General features: G+C 43.5%; 1 protein-coding gene across 1 annotated transcript in view; it reads left to right on the plus strand.

The window, feature by feature from the left end:
• The window catches only part of TMPRSS5 (transmembrane serine protease 5), a 111201-nt gene that overhangs the window by 17350 nt on the left and 78427 nt on the right, over window positions 1-15424 (plus strand). The window contains 1 exon segment of the mRNA XM_053670402.1: window positions 5940-6033. Coding sequence (XP_053526377.1) covers window positions 5940-6033 — 94 coding nt within the window.

The following is a 15424-nucleotide window of genomic DNA, read 5'->3' on the forward strand; positions in this document are numbered from 1 at the left end:
TTGCAGTTGTGAAGGCTGGAAAGTCCCAAGATCAAGTTCTAGCAGAGCTCGGTTACTCTCTTGCTGACTGGCAAATGGCTGCCTTCTCACTGTGTCCTCACGTACTGGGGAGAGAGAGCTCTAGTCTCTTTCCTTCTTTTTATAAAGACCACCCTCATGTAAACCTAATTAACTCCCAAAGGCTTCTTTTCCAAATAACATCATGTTGAGGGACAGGATTTCAATATATGAATTTGGGGGGACACAAACATATAGACTGAAGTCTATAACAGTTGCATAGCGTGAACAAGTCCTGAATTTTAAAGTTAAGTACTTGAAAATAGCAATTTATTTTTCATAGCCTGATTTTAATCTTAGAATACTCTGTAATTAACAAGGAAAAACTAGATTCAGGGGTCTTTATAAAATGGTATTTGGCATCCCAAATAGATGGGCAGTGGTATACATGGACCTATATGAAATATATAACACACCCTTATTATGGTTTAGAAGATTAAAGTATATTTTAAACAAAATTTAAATAAACTATTTAAGAAGCCCCAAGCTACATGAGAAAACTGAAGACACATGAGATTATTGCTAACCTGAAAGTGAAGGGTGTTATGTGACTTATTTGTGTTGTTCATTTACTGGGGGACAGCAGTTGGCCCTCCCCATGGCTGAAGTTGGACATTTGGGGTTGCATTAGTACTTACTTCCTCAGTGTGGCTCTTGAGAGATGCTTCTTTCAAAACCGGCAGGAAAGAGGGTTGAGCTGGCTGCATTGGGCTTACCTTTCCTATAGACAGCATGTGACATTTGCATAATCTTGCTACCTGTCTTATGATTTGTGGGAAAACCAAAAAAAATGCCAGGATATTGGGAGACCTTGCATCCATCTGGGAACTCCTCACATATGCTCAGGGAGCTTCCACAGAGAACAAAAGCCCACCAAAAAAAGCCTGGTAACAGTCTCTTTTCTGGTGACAGTTTCTTTTACTGAGCACCTACTATGTGCTGGACACTTTAAATGTGCAAACACATTTTTAAAAATAGTTTATTTATTTGCTTTTAGAGAGAAGGGAAGGGAAGGATAAAGAGGAGAGAAACATCGACATGTGAGAGAAACATTAATTGGTTGCCTCTCACATGCACCATGACTGGGAACTGAACCTGCAACCCAGGCATCTGCCCTGAATGGGAATCCAATCAGTGACCTTTCACTTTGTGGGATGAAGCCCAACTAACTGAGCCACACTGGTCAGGGCTGTACCAGCCCTTTTAATCATTGCAGCAACCCTATGAGATGATTGCTGTTGTTATGTCCCTTTTAAAGATGAGGCAATTGAGGTACAAAGAGGTTAAGCATGTCTTTTTTAAAAACTATATTTTATTGATTATGTTACTATAGTTGTCCTGATTTTCCCCCTTTCCATCCCCCTCCCTCCAGTACCCCCCACTCCCTGAGGCAATCCCCTCACCGTCGTTCATGCCCATGGGTCATGTGTATAGGTTCTTTGGCTACTCCATTTCCTATACTGTACTTTATGTCCCCATGGCTATTCTGTAACTACCTATTTGTACTTCTTAATCCTCTCGCCTCTTCACCATTCTCCCACACCCCCTTCCCATCTGGCAACTATCAAAACACTCTCTGTACCCATGATTCTATTTCTGTTCTTGTTTGCTTAGTTTGTTTTTTAGATTCAATGGTCGATATATTTGTATTTTTTTGCCATTTCATTATTTATAGTTCTGATCTTTTTCGTAAATAGAACCTTTTAACATTTCATGTAATAGTGACTTGGTGATGATGAGCTCCTTTAGTTTTTTCTTGTCTGGGAAGCTCTTTATGTGCTCTTTGATATCTTTGCTGGGTGGAGCAGTTTTGGCTGTAGGTCACTGCTTTCTGTGACTTTGAATATTTCTTGCCAGTCCCTTCTAGCCTGCAAAGTTTCTTTTGAGAAATCAGCTGACCGTCTTATGGGAACTCCACTGTAGGTAACTAACTACTTTTCTCTTGCTGCTTTTAAGGTTCTCTCTTTGTCTTTAACCTTTGGCATTATGATTGGTTTGGAGTGCACCTCTTTGCATCCATCTTGTTTGGGTCTCTATTACTTCCTGGACTTGCATGTCTATTTGTTTTTACCAAAATTAGGGAAGTTTTCTTTCATTATTTTTTCAGATTTCCAATGTCTTGCTCTTTCTCTTCTCCTTTTGTCATGCCTATGATATGAATGTTGAACCTCTTGAAGTTGTCCCAGAGGCTGCTTATACTGTTCTTATTCTGGGGGGTTCTTTTTTCTTCTTATTGTTCTGTTTGGGTTTTTTTTGGTTCCTTATGTTCCAAATCATTGATTTGATTCTTGGCTTCACCAACTCTACTGTTGTTTCCATGTAAATTGTTCTTTATTTCAAGTAGTGTATCTTTTGTTTCTGACTGGATCTCTTTTACGCTGTTGAGGTCCTCACTAAGTTCCTTGAGCATCCTTATAAACAGTATTTTGAACTCTGCATCTGATAGATTGTTTATCTCCATTTTGTTTACCTCTTTTCCTAGAGTTTTGATCTGTTCTTTTATTTGGGCCATGTTTCTTTGTCTCCTCACTTTGGCAGCCTCCCTGTGTTTGTTTCTGTGTATTAAGTACAGCTGCCTTGACTCTGTGTCTTGATAGTGTGGTCTAATGTAGCAGGTGTCCTGTAGGGTCCAGTGGCACAGCCTCCCCTACCACCCAAGCTGGGTACTTGAGATAGGTCCTTCATATGGGCTGAGTGCCTCCTCTTGTAGTTGAGCATTGGTTGCTGTTGGCAGATCAATGGGAGGGATTTACCCAGGATAATCAGCTACAAGGATTATCTGTGACCACTCACCACTAACCTCCACTCTCTGTGAAGAATCAGCTGTTCAGGGGCAGGGTGGTGGTGCTCCAAAGTGGTCTGTAGCTGTTCACTGGGTGTGCTGGCCCTGGGGTTTCCTGGGTGACACAGGCAAAGGTCAGCCCCACCTGTGTTTTGCCCAGTGCCACACTGCCTGAGCTATAAAGCAATCTGAGATGGCTGCTTCTTGTGCTGGGCTTGGAGATTCCCAGGTGAAGCCAAGCTGTGAATCTAAGCTGGCTACTGCTAGTGCTGGACCTGGGGTTCACTGAGGCCAGCTCCTGCTTGTTGGAGAGGGTTTAGGAAGTTGTGAAGCATGAGCCAAGCCCAGCCATTCATATAGAAAAGCAGCTCGAGTGAGCTGATAAGTTGAAGGGGGGGGTGGCGGTGGGGGCATTGGGGCAGAGTCTCTGGGGATTTCCAAGGTAGGTTAAACACTGTTAGCCAGGTTGGTGGAGTCTCAGATATGGCACCAAGTTGCCAGCTCTGCAGGGGTAGGATTTAGGAAAGTGACAATGGCCTCGGCTTGCCTTGAATCCAGTCACTTCATTTCCTCCCTGTATACCACTGGTGCTTTTCAAGGTGCTACTGCAGTGCTCAGAAGTGAGTCTGAGTAGGTGAGTCCATGTGTGCATTTTTTAAGAGGAACTGCTTCAGACTCCAGCAGGTTCTTCTACCAATTCAATCCCCACTGGTTTTTGCAGCCAGAAGTTATGGTGACTTATCTTCCTGGCACTGGAACCCTGGGCTCAGAGGCCTGGTATAGGCCAGGCCTGAATATTTCAGGAATATCCTGAGATATTCCTCCTAAATTTTTATCCACTAACCATCAGTGAGGGACCAGCTTGTTCTGCATCTGCACCCCTTCTACCAGTCTGGATGGATGTGGTTTCTTTAATTTCATAGTTGTCACACTGCCATTCAATTTGATTTCTGACAGTTCTGAGAGATGATTGTTCTATATTTTAGTTGTAATTTTGATGTGGTTGTGCAAAGAGATGAGCCATGTCTGCCTACACTGTCATCTTGACCAGAAGTTTGATCAAGAGGTTAAGCATCTTGCTCAAAATTATGCAGCTAATACATTGCAGAGCTGGGATTTGAGTCCACAGTTTAGCTTTAGGACCTGCATGCCTAATCACTGTGTGCTCTTGTGCTTCTTCACGGTAAGAATTCACATTAGACCCCTGAGATCAAATATCTTTTAATTGGGAATAAATGTTAACATTTGTCACTTTAAAACAATGCTCTTCAGTGGACTGAGCACAGGCCTGCAAACCAGAGTATCACGGTTTGATTCCCAGTCAGGGCACATGCCTGGGTTGCAGGCCAGTTCCCAGCAGGGGATGCATGAGAGGCAACCATACATTGGTATTTCTCTCCCACTCTTTCTCCTTCCCTTCCCCTCTCTCGAAAAATAAATAAATAAAATATTTAAAAAAAAAACAATGCTCTTAGTGCTAGTCATAGAATGTGGGTCTTCTGGTTATGCTAAGAATTGAGTTTCAGTAACACTTGTGCAATATACTCTGCAGTTCTGGAGAGGGACTTAAGATATATATGTACTTTTTCAAAATGTAGTATTTCAAGCAGGGCTTGAGCCATTCATGGTCTGGATTCATGATGCTAGCAGGTATCATAAAGTCAGTATATGGTCCTAGGGGTCTATGAACCAGGAAACACAAAGGGTGGGACAGACCCAGCACAGAAACAGTGGTAGGATGCTGAGCTTGGAGTGAGGTGTTACCTGGCTTCTGAATCCTCCTCAGACCCACTTTTTTTCTAGCAGCGGTCCTTTCAAGTAATGGGAAGCAACTCATTAAGCCTCCACTGAAGGAAGGAAGTTGAAATGGGAAAGAGAAGACTAGGATGAAAGTGAATTGGCAAAACACCTAAATTGATAGCAAATAGCAGGATGGGAGCAGCCACTGCAAGCCAGTGTATTAAAAAAAGGTCCCAAGAAGCCAAGCTGGATTTTCTTAAGGGCCAAACACTAAGCCCAGCCAACTGAGTAAATGCAGATATGTCAGTCAGGGCCATGCAGATTGGCAAGAGCAGCACTCTCTAGAGTCAGATCATGGTCAAGATGGCAGCTGACCCATTTGCTGGGTCTCAAGAGTGGCCACCACTCCTTGAAGTTGTAAAGAGTTTATTTCAGGATCAGCAGAAGGAATCTCCTGCTGGGAGCAATTTTATGGAGTTTGTTATCTCTCTTGTTCATAGCAGAGAATGAAAAAATCATTAAGGAAGGATTTAATGAGTTTTTGAAGAGTGAAGAGTAAAGGGGCTATGAAGGGGAGTTGGGGAGGCAAAGGAAAGCTGCCTAACCTCATGGAATTGCCACTGTGAAGCTCAGCAGCCTCCCTGACCCCTGGTGCCGCTGCATACTTAAATGAGCACAAATCATATTGCCAAGTGGCCCCCAGGGCTTCTGCTCAGGTTCCAGCATCCTGTACCCATGCATCATGCATTATGCGGCATCCCCAGAGATCTTGAACCCCTTACTGTAGCACAGAAACCTCGAATCACCAGCTCAGTCCACAAGCAAGGTGTTGTCTTGATCTAACCAGGGCTCTGGTGATGGGTTTTTGGCCCCTTTCCATGTGGTCAAACCATTGACCCTACTTAGAAAAGCAGGGAGGGAACCAGGGGTTTAGGGACACCTCCTTTGTATCAGACACTGAGCCATGTGTGTTAGCTACATTGGTTTCCTGAATCTTTACAAAAACCCTATGAGGGAGTAATCTGTTGTTCTTTTTATAAAAGAGGAAACTGAGGTTCAGAGAGGTTAAGTAATATGCCCAAGTTCACACTAGTGGAGGAGAGAGAGAGGGTTCAAGTACACATTTTTTCAGGTTCCAAAATCTGTACTCTGCACTCTACCCTAGCATCCTGAGCAGAAAAGAAGCTCTGCTCTTTCCCTGAACCAAGAAGCAAGGGCCACAATGTCTCCCAGCAGGACCCAGGACAAAATGTTCCCCACCAGAGGTCCTGCCCTGACCTCGGGCAAGTTATTTGACCTCTTTGAGCCTCAGTTTTTAATATGGATAAAGTGGAAACACTACGCTCTCTTCCCCTTGCAGGATTGTGAATATAAGATGAAAGCCAATGGGAAGAAGGACTTTGTCACTGCCAAGGATGCCTCTGGTGGTAGAACAATCAGCGTTAATCTGCCCAGTGAGTTCACTCTCCCCTGTCCCATTAGGTACCACTGGGATCTCTGGGAGAATGTTGACCCCCAAACATTTTGGGCTTGAACTGATGAAGATCTCACTATTCTGCCAAGAGGAGAGTCACTTACAATTCCTTTCAGATTCTGGTTTTTGTGGGGAAGAACAGGGAAAGCTCCATCTAAGAGGCCAAACTTTTTTTGTGCCAGCACAAGAAAGAAAGAAAGGAATTTTTTGACTGAAGGCCTGGACAGCCAGCCAAGCTCCAGGGAGGGCAGGTATGAGTCAGTCACCTGGAATGGGGACTGCTGTGCCAGAATCCCAGGCATTTCAAGTCGTTTCAGAATTGGATGGGTAGGAGGGCAGAGTTGACAAATTTGGGAGGAAATGATGGGTCTCTGTAGATACCTGGGAGGTTTTAGAGCCCTCCTCCCCCCACAGCTGTCCTGTTTGTCATCTCAGGGGGTGGGGAAGGGGTGTCACACTGAAACTGCCCCTCTTAAAACACTACCTGCTCTGAAGACCCTTTGCCCCTCTTCAGCACACCCTTTGCTATTACCTGCTTCTTAGGCCTATTCTCCACTGCCTGTCTGATCAACACCACCCTCCGCTGGGTACCTCAGAAACCTACCTGCTTTTCCTATGCTCTCCTCTACATCTGCTCTGCAAGCACCCAGGGAGGGGCTGCTATGTGCTAGACACTATGCTACAGGAAGGAGGAGGCAGGTAAATGAATCACTTGTTTAATCATGCCTTTCAATTTTCTGATGATTTGACATTTGACCTTGCTGACCTAATAGTAAACACTTTTCTGATTGGTGGTGATCTGAATCTGTGGCTTTAAAAATATTGTAAATATTTTTACAATGAAAAACATTTAATGGCATGTTATAATAAAACATGCCATTTGAAAAATCTACATTATTCAGTAAACCAATATTTTCCAAATGACCAAGACATGATGTTACATATTCATGCATGGATAAATGATTCAGCTAAAGTACCAATAGACCAGGAGATTTTAAGTAACAGAGTATGAAAAGTTCACTGGCATGGTTACAGGCTCTATATTTCAACTAACCTTTAAGAAACTATGTCTTCTTTAGTTTTGATGAAGTATCAAAAAAGAGTGTCCACCATGATCTTAAAGATTATTAAATACCCCCATATTTTCCAACCACAGCATTATGTGAGGCTGGGTTTTCTGCATATATATCAACCCAAACAACATATCCCAACAAATTTTGTGCAGAAGCAGATATGAGAGAGGAGGACTGGACCAAATGCGAGGGATAATGGCTGACAAAGGAGATCAGAGAGAGGGGTGAATGATCCCTGATGGACATAACAATGCAGGGGGCAGGTATGTTCTGACAGGCTGCAAGGAGAACCAGACAAAGCAGTCCCATGCTTAGGCTCCTTTGCCTGCCAGGTCCTTGGATGGAGGCATTAGAGATTAGTGGGGATACTGCACTCTAAGCTGGCCATTTTGCTGACAAGGCCACTCAGAAAACCATAGTTCCATAGACCTTTCTTAGGAAATATCCCCAAGAATCTCTGATGTCGCATCATTCTTAACTCAATGGCTCCCCAGTATTTGTAGCTTTCAGGCTCATCTTCATTCATCAGTCACCACTCATACACTCAGTAATTAATTTTAAAAAGTGCATATTGAGTGCATTTAATATGCCAGGTACATACTAGGTACAAGGATTAAAATAGCACAGCCGTTCTCCAAGTGTGGTCCCCAGACCAGCAGTATCAGCCTCATCTGGCATATTGATTTATCTATGACTACCTGACAAATCCCCCAAAACTTAGTAGCCAAAAACAACAATAACCACTTACGATTTCTCATAGTTTCTGTAGGTTCTGGATTAAGATCTATCATAAAACAGAAGTCAAGGAGTTCCAGCTAAGATGGAGGCATAGGTAGAAACCCTTCACTTCCTCATACAACCAAAAAGAGGATATCAACCAATCTAAAATTAATAAACAACCAAAATCACCAGAAAATCAAACTGCATGGAACTCCAACAACCAAGGAATTAAAGAAAAAATCAACCAGAACAACCAGACTGGTAGCACCACAGAGCAGCAAAATGGGTTGCCCTGCCCTGGTGAATAGCTAAAGCCCCACCCCCTTACAACCTATCAGCTGCACCAAGAAAAAGAAATATGGCCCAAATGAAAGAACACAGAAAAACCCCAGAAAGAGAACTAAGCGATGAGGAGATTGCCAATGTATCTGATGGAGAATTTAAAGCCCTGGTGATCAAAATGCTCGCAGAACTGATTGAGCTTGGTAAAAATTAAAGAAAAAATGAAAGATACCCAAAATGAAATTAAAGCAAAATATTCAGGGAACAACAGTGACAAGAAGGAAACCAGGACTCAAAGCAACAATTTGGAACAAAAGGAAGAAATAAACATCCACCTGGATCAGAACGAAGAAACAAGAATCCAAAAAAATAAAGAGAGGCTGAGGACTCTCCAAGACAACCTGAAATGTTCCAACATTTGAATTACAGGGATGCCAGAAGGAGAAGAACAGCAGCAAGAAATTGATAACTTATTTGAGCAAATAATGAAGGAAAACTTCTCCAATCTGGCAAAGGAAATAGATTCTGCATGGAATCCCATGCAGGAAGTCCAGGAAGCCCAGAGAGTCCCAAAGAAGTTGGACCCAAAGAGGAACACATCAAGGCACGTTATCTTAAATTACCCAAGATTAAAGACAAAGAGAAAATCATAAAAGCAGCAAGAGATAAGGAGATAGTTACCTACAAAGGAGTTTTCATAAGGCTATCAGCTGATTTCTCAAAAGAAACCTTACAGGCAAGAAGGGGCTGGAAAGAAGTATTTGAAGTCATGAAAGATAAGAAACTACATCCAAGATTACTCTATCCAGCAAAGCTTTCATTTAGAATCGAAGGGCAAATAAAGTGCTTCCCAGATAAGGTCAAGTTAAAAGAATTCATCATCACCAAGCCCTTATTATATGAAATGTTACAGGGACTTATCTAAGAAAAAGAAGATAAAAATATAAACAATAAAATGACAACAAACTCACAATTATCAACAAATAAACCTAAAAGAAAAGGAAAACAAAAACTAAGCAAACAGAACAGGAATAGAATCAGAGAAATGGACATCACACAGAGGGAGTTCAGTAGGGAGGGAGAAGAGAGGAATGGGGAAAAAAGGTACAGAGAGGAGGAAGAAGCATAATTAGTTGGCATGAAATAGATGGGGAGAGATAAAAAATGCCATAGGAAAGAAGACTTGAAGAGCTTATATGTACAACCTATGGACATGAACTAAGTGGTGGGGGGTGGGGAATGCTGGAGGGTTGCTGGGGCAGCGTGAAGGGGGATAAAGAGAAAAAAATTGGGAAAACTGTAATAGCATAATCAATACAAAGTACTTAAGAAAAATAAAGTAGAAGTCAAAATATTTGGCTAAAGCTGCAGTCATCTGAAGTCTTGATTAGAACTGGAAGATTTGTTTCCAAGGTAGCCTGGTCACATGGCCAGCAAGCTGGTGCTGGTGTATTGGTGGGAACCTCTGTTCTAACCTTTGTGCATCTCTCCACAACACTGCTTGACTGTTTTCAGAGCATGGCACCGAATTCCTGAGTGAAAATCCAAGGGCATAAATGGCAACCTGCAATTTCTTTCATAACTATCACTTCCAAAGTCCCCTATTGATCACACAAGTTATCTCTACTCCATGTGGAATGAAACTCCAAAAGAGATGAACAGGAAGTAAGAATCACTGGGACCATTTGTAAGATTGGGAAATTACCAGACCTATGGGAATGTCTCAGGCCTAACCCAAGACCTCCTGAGTTGGATACTGTGGGTGGGGTGCCCTACAGTTGGTGTTTTAATGAGCCCTCCCAGTGATTCTGATGCACAAAGCCTGGGAACCATTGCAAGGATGTATGGAATAGTCCCTACCCTCAAGGTGCTCATGGCCTAGCATAAATGACAAAGCCATCACAAAACTGCTGTAACAAACGCAGGGGAGAGGTCAGGGGTGTTTCCTAGCCTGGCGTTTAAGATCTGCTAAACCTCAGTTCCTCTGACACCTTCTTTCATTCATTTCTCTCCTACTTGGACCCTGTGTTGGTTTGGTCTGTTTCCCTACATTGTGCTCATTCTGTCTTTTATGCAATGAGCTGTTATGGCTGTGACAGCAGCTGGCATGGTGCCTGACACATAATAGTTGCTCAATAAATGTGCCCTTGCTTCCATTTCCCATGTTCTGGATTTCACCTTTAGAAGAACCAGATCCTTCATCTTACCAAATTCTAACCTTTCTTCAGGGTCTAATGAAGGGCTCCACTCTCATGCAGCATCTCAGGCTCCTTCATGTCTAGTTTTTCCCTTCCCTGAATATCTGAGCACTAGCTCACATAGTCTAACCCTTGATTCCACTGATGAATTTGTCCTGTATTTTTCCCTTGAGAGTCTCCATTTGTAACAATCTTTGTAGTTCTTATCACTATCTGAAATTTCCTGGTTTATTATTGTTTTCTTGCCACTTTCTATCACCATTTACCAATGCTGCAGCCCTTACCTCCACCAATAGGCTTAACTCGCCATTCTTCCACCCAGGGCTGCTGTGAGAGAAACCTTTCAAGGTCAAATGCCTCTAAGTTGGTTTCTTGCCTAATTAGTGCCTACTATGTGCATGGTGCCACAGTAGGTCCTGGAGTATGGGAGAGAGTTCCCTTTAAATGCTGTGAGCCTTCACAACTGAGGGCAGGCACCTCATGCACCAAATTTCCAGCTTCTCCATCTCCCAACAGGGCAGTCCTGGGCAAGGCCTCCTCACTGATTTGAACTTTCATTTTCAAAAGCATCATAAACACCTAAGCAAAGAATGGCTATGACAGAATTAAACAATAAAATTATCAAGGAAATGAATGCTAATGCTTAAGAAGTATTTAACATTTATTAAATGCTTATGACACATTGAAATCTGGTCGCTGGATGTAAAATAGTGAAAGAAGTCCTTTAATTATCACCTGAAACTTAGCAGTGTTGTCAAGAAGAACAAGGCAGAGTAGAGAGCCCTCTTTGAAGAAGGGAGCTGCGACTATGGATGAGGGCAAGGGGAGGGAGCTGGACTCTGAGGAGGCAGATGGGGCAGAGACTTGATCCAGATGGGGCTAGTCCATAGGTAGCTTTACATTTCTTTGTGCCCCATAGGACCCCCGTATGGTCCTCACTTTTGCAGCAGCACATTGCTGACCAGTATCTTCTGGGTGGGATGGGGCCAGGAACAGAGGGCAGTGGAGGGGTCTCTGTGGATTCCCCTAAGTTTGATTTCATGTAGAAGAGGCTCCTTGGAGAGCCTCACCCTGGGACAACCCCTCAGTCCCCATCCTCCTTTTTCATTTTTAAATGTGGCAGCTGAACTGCGACTCACTTAAATATTCCTCAGATTGTCTTCACTATTAAAAGCAGGTGAAGCTCTAATGAGCTCCAGGACAGATTCCCCTGTACAGCTGGCCTAGTTGTAGATGAACACATGCGTAACAAGATTACTTCAAAAGCCAGCATGGAGCAGATGGTTAAGGGGGGTAAAGAAGAGCTATTTTGGTTGGGATCCATTAGAAGGTAAATATGGCCCAGTGGTTGGCTTCTAATACAAAGTTGTGTTTATACACCTGAAACTAAAACAAAATAGTGAATGTAAACTATAACTGAAAAATAAAATAAGAAAAGGGAGTTGTGTTTGGCCCTTTTTTGTTAAGTGAAGCTCTTGGGGTCTCTCTGGCCAGGATGGGGAGGAAAGCAGTTACCTGCTTGCCTCTGATGAATTCATGTTCAGAAAAGACAACAGCCAGGTATAGGAGAAAGATCTCAAAGTGAAGTCAGGAGAATGCATATTGTCCCAGCCCTGTCACTAGTCAGCTAGTGGCATTGACCAAGTCATGAACCTGTGTTCTTATCTGTCAGATGAATGGGGAGGGTGAGGGTGATCTCTGAAGCCCGTTCCTGCCCTCATAGTGCTGGACTATAAGAGGAGCCTCCAAGCTTGTTTGAAACCCTATGATTTTACGAGTTCTGCCTGGCTCCTCCTCAGCGCCACTCCCTTTTCTCCTCACAAGCAGGAGTTGCTGTGCACATCAGCATTCCCCCAGAAAGGACTCAGTATTGCACAAAAGGTGAGAGATGAATGCTGTACTACTAACTCCTACCTGCCTACGTGCCATGCTTTATGTCCTTTTTCTTTAAATACCATGAAGGCAAACTTTGGGGACCATCCAAGCCTAGATTTCATGGCTAGTCTAAGTTTGGGGCTGTATTAATTAATGCCCATGCTTAAACTGCTACCTTTCTATTCCAATGCCTCTATTTAAGGTAATAGTGTCCATTATCTGTTATCACTGAAATGGTTTATCATTGATTATTAAGGAATTTAACTCCATTTATCAAACAGCTACTGAGCTCTTATTGTGGGTAAAACCCTGCCATGGATGCTGTAGGCAATAAAAACATTTTTTCCTTGGGGACATAATTTTATATAAAGTGTGTTTTATGCACTGATTGCCCAAGGGGATATCTGAGTGTTTGAGTATCTTAAGGTCTAGCACATTGCTTTCATAAGAACAACTCTGATTAATTTTTCAGTTAATGCAAAACTATGTGCTAGTCATCATGCTAAGCACTTTGTAGGTATTTTCTCAATAAGTTTTCACAACAGTCCTATTTTAGTGATGTGGAAACTGAGGCCTAGAGACCTCAAGTAGTTTGCCAAAGCCATACAATCAGTAATAACAAAATAGAGACTCAAACCAAGTCTGTCTGTCTCTAAAACCTATGAGTTTATCAATGTACATAGTCTGCTTTGTATAAAGTTGACAATTCAGAAATACTGGTTGAGTAATTGAGTGACTGAATAGTGAATGATTAAAAGAATAAATAAATGAAAGGACTTCAGAGTGGACCCTGAGTGGCTTCAGGGAGGTGTAGGCTTCCCCCTTTACCTCACTGAATGGAGCCCAATAGCTGAGTATAACTGTCCTTTGGATTCCTTGTCGTTCTAGTCTGCTGTTGCCTCTCATAAAGGACAATACCTCCATTCCCAGCACATGTTCACCCATATCTAATTATTAATTTGAGTGGAGCCTCTGCTTTGAGTCAACCAAATAATTTCTTTGCATTTTGTCTCACTCCCACCTCTACCCCAGGCCTACTTCCAGTTGAGTTATTATGCAGTTCATTTCCTGGTCTGAGATCCCAAGATACCCTGGGATAGTCCTCAGAATTATTCCCTTATCTCCTTTCCAGATGCCCTGGGTGGAGACCAGCCAGAAGAACAGGGAGACAGCCTAACTTAGGCCCTCAAGAGCCTCTTAGCAGCCTCATCCATTCTCGGAGGCCCAGAAACCCAGGATCTGGGAGGCACAGGGCAGTGACAGCCCTTCCATTGGGCCCTCCACATTCCTGGCAGTGGGAGTGGAGAGCCCGGCCTGGTGCCCCCTGGCATAAGCCCCTAAAAATTCTATGAAGAAAGGAATGCATCTAAGGGATGACCAGGAGGTCCAAGAACTCACCACAGGCATGCAGCAAAAGTAAAGACCAGCCTTGGACTTTTTTTTTGCCTTCCCTCATTTGTGCTACCCTTGTTCCAGGAGCCCAGTTCCTTCTGAACTCTGTGCCTCCCACAGTCTCAGCTCTGCCTGGAGAAAGGCTGAAAGACTCATTCCCTCTGAATTGCAGAGGCTGTCCTAGAGATGGGATGAAGACAGGGGTAAAACAGAGTATAAGATGGTCCAAGAAATGATGCTATTGAGTGGGGAGGAATCAGGGCTCATCTCTCAAAGGATGAGTGGTGCCTCTTGGGGCCCTAGAAGTTCTCGCATTGCACATTGATGCAGGCAAATCTTGTTCTCAAAGCCAAACATGGAAGAGAAGGTAAGAGGAAATCTGACCTATTGAGATGTTGTTACTGTGTGCCACTGGGGCCTTTATACACGATCTAGCCTTTGACTGTAACTATAGACTTCTGAGTTATGTTTGACTACTTCTAGCTTACAGATGAGGAAACTGAGGCTCAGAGAGGCTAGGTAACTAAACTATATTCTCACAGCAAGTGGTGGAGGTTGAACTTGAATCCAGGTGTATTCTACTTCTAAGCCCATGTGGCTTCCTCAGGAGGGGCTGTTTCATACCTGGTGCTTTTTGTTCCTTGTGTGGCATGGCTCCCTTCATGTCCCTTCTGCTTCCTGGCTTCCTTTCTGTACTTGGCTCAAACTGGGGCTTCTAGAATTAGAAGGTGAATTCCTTGCTTGTGTGTGCGTGTGTTCATGATCACATGTAGCACACATGTATGTATGGTGTGGGAAGGGTGGCGAGGAGACAAAGGCTTCTTACTTTCAGATTTAGGGTCTCTGCACAAATGTGGTGTCTGTGGGGTCTGCAGAGGTGCCTCCTCCCCACCACAGCACCAACTCCTGTTGCTGCTCAACCTGTCCACGCTACACCAAGACTGTCAGGCAGCAGTCTCCAGGTTGGCCTAGGGCCTTGGGGTGGAGTTTGCTGTTGTGTTACAGCATCTAGTCTCTTTCCCCAAGGGGGAAAATTGCAGATACGCTCACATGTACAGCAGTAGAGAAACCAGCTTTATTTTACTCAATTCCTCCTTTTTCTATGTGCTAAAAAGCTTTAAGGGTGGAAAAAAAGCTCTTCCGGAAAATTATTCCCTGCATCTCCCTTTCTGCTGCTCCTAGGAGTCATTTAAGATGGAAATTAGGGCCTATTATTGCACATTTAATTACCTACCAAATGAATGGAATATTTAGTGGAAATGGCAAAATTCTCCAACATGTGTAAAATTTCTAGTTCATGCATTTCCAAGTATGTTGCAAAATAATTCATTAACTAGAAATGTGTGTTGCTGGGACTGCCTCAAGGGAAAAGCAGGGCCAGGGAATGGGGCCAAGGATGTGGGAGTCAATTAGTATATGCCTGATCCTGGGGACTGAGGTGACACAGCATCTGCTCCAAATGTGCTCTGAGGTACAGGTCCCTACTCATTGGGGGTGGGGCATGGAGGCCAGTGCTGGGGCCAACAGCCCAGGATAAAGTAGTCCAAAGCTGAATGGGAAGAAGAGGGTGTATCTAGTTTATCTACAGCCCTCTTCCTACCCCCAGGTTCCCATATCTCCCATATTGTAGCCCCAGGTAACATGCAGAAGCAGCTGTTAGGTGTAGCGGAGAGCTTCAAAAATGGTGGGGACAAGAAAACTGTCTCTGAGGTAGTTCTTGCAGGGCAGAGTCTGTCACCTCACCCCCCACTGATGCTCTTTGCTGTGTCCTCTCTGGCTTTGCTCCAGGCAGTTGTTATATATTAAGGATATTTGTTCATTCACTCAACCA

Source organism: Artibeus jamaicensis, unplaced genomic scaffold, assembly GCF_021234435.1.
Source record: "Artibeus jamaicensis isolate MK-2021 breed Jamaican fruit bat unplaced genomic scaffold, CSHL_Jam_final contig_585, whole genome shotgun sequence".
Lineage (NCBI taxonomy): Eukaryota > Metazoa > Chordata > Mammalia > Chiroptera > Phyllostomidae > Artibeus > Artibeus jamaicensis.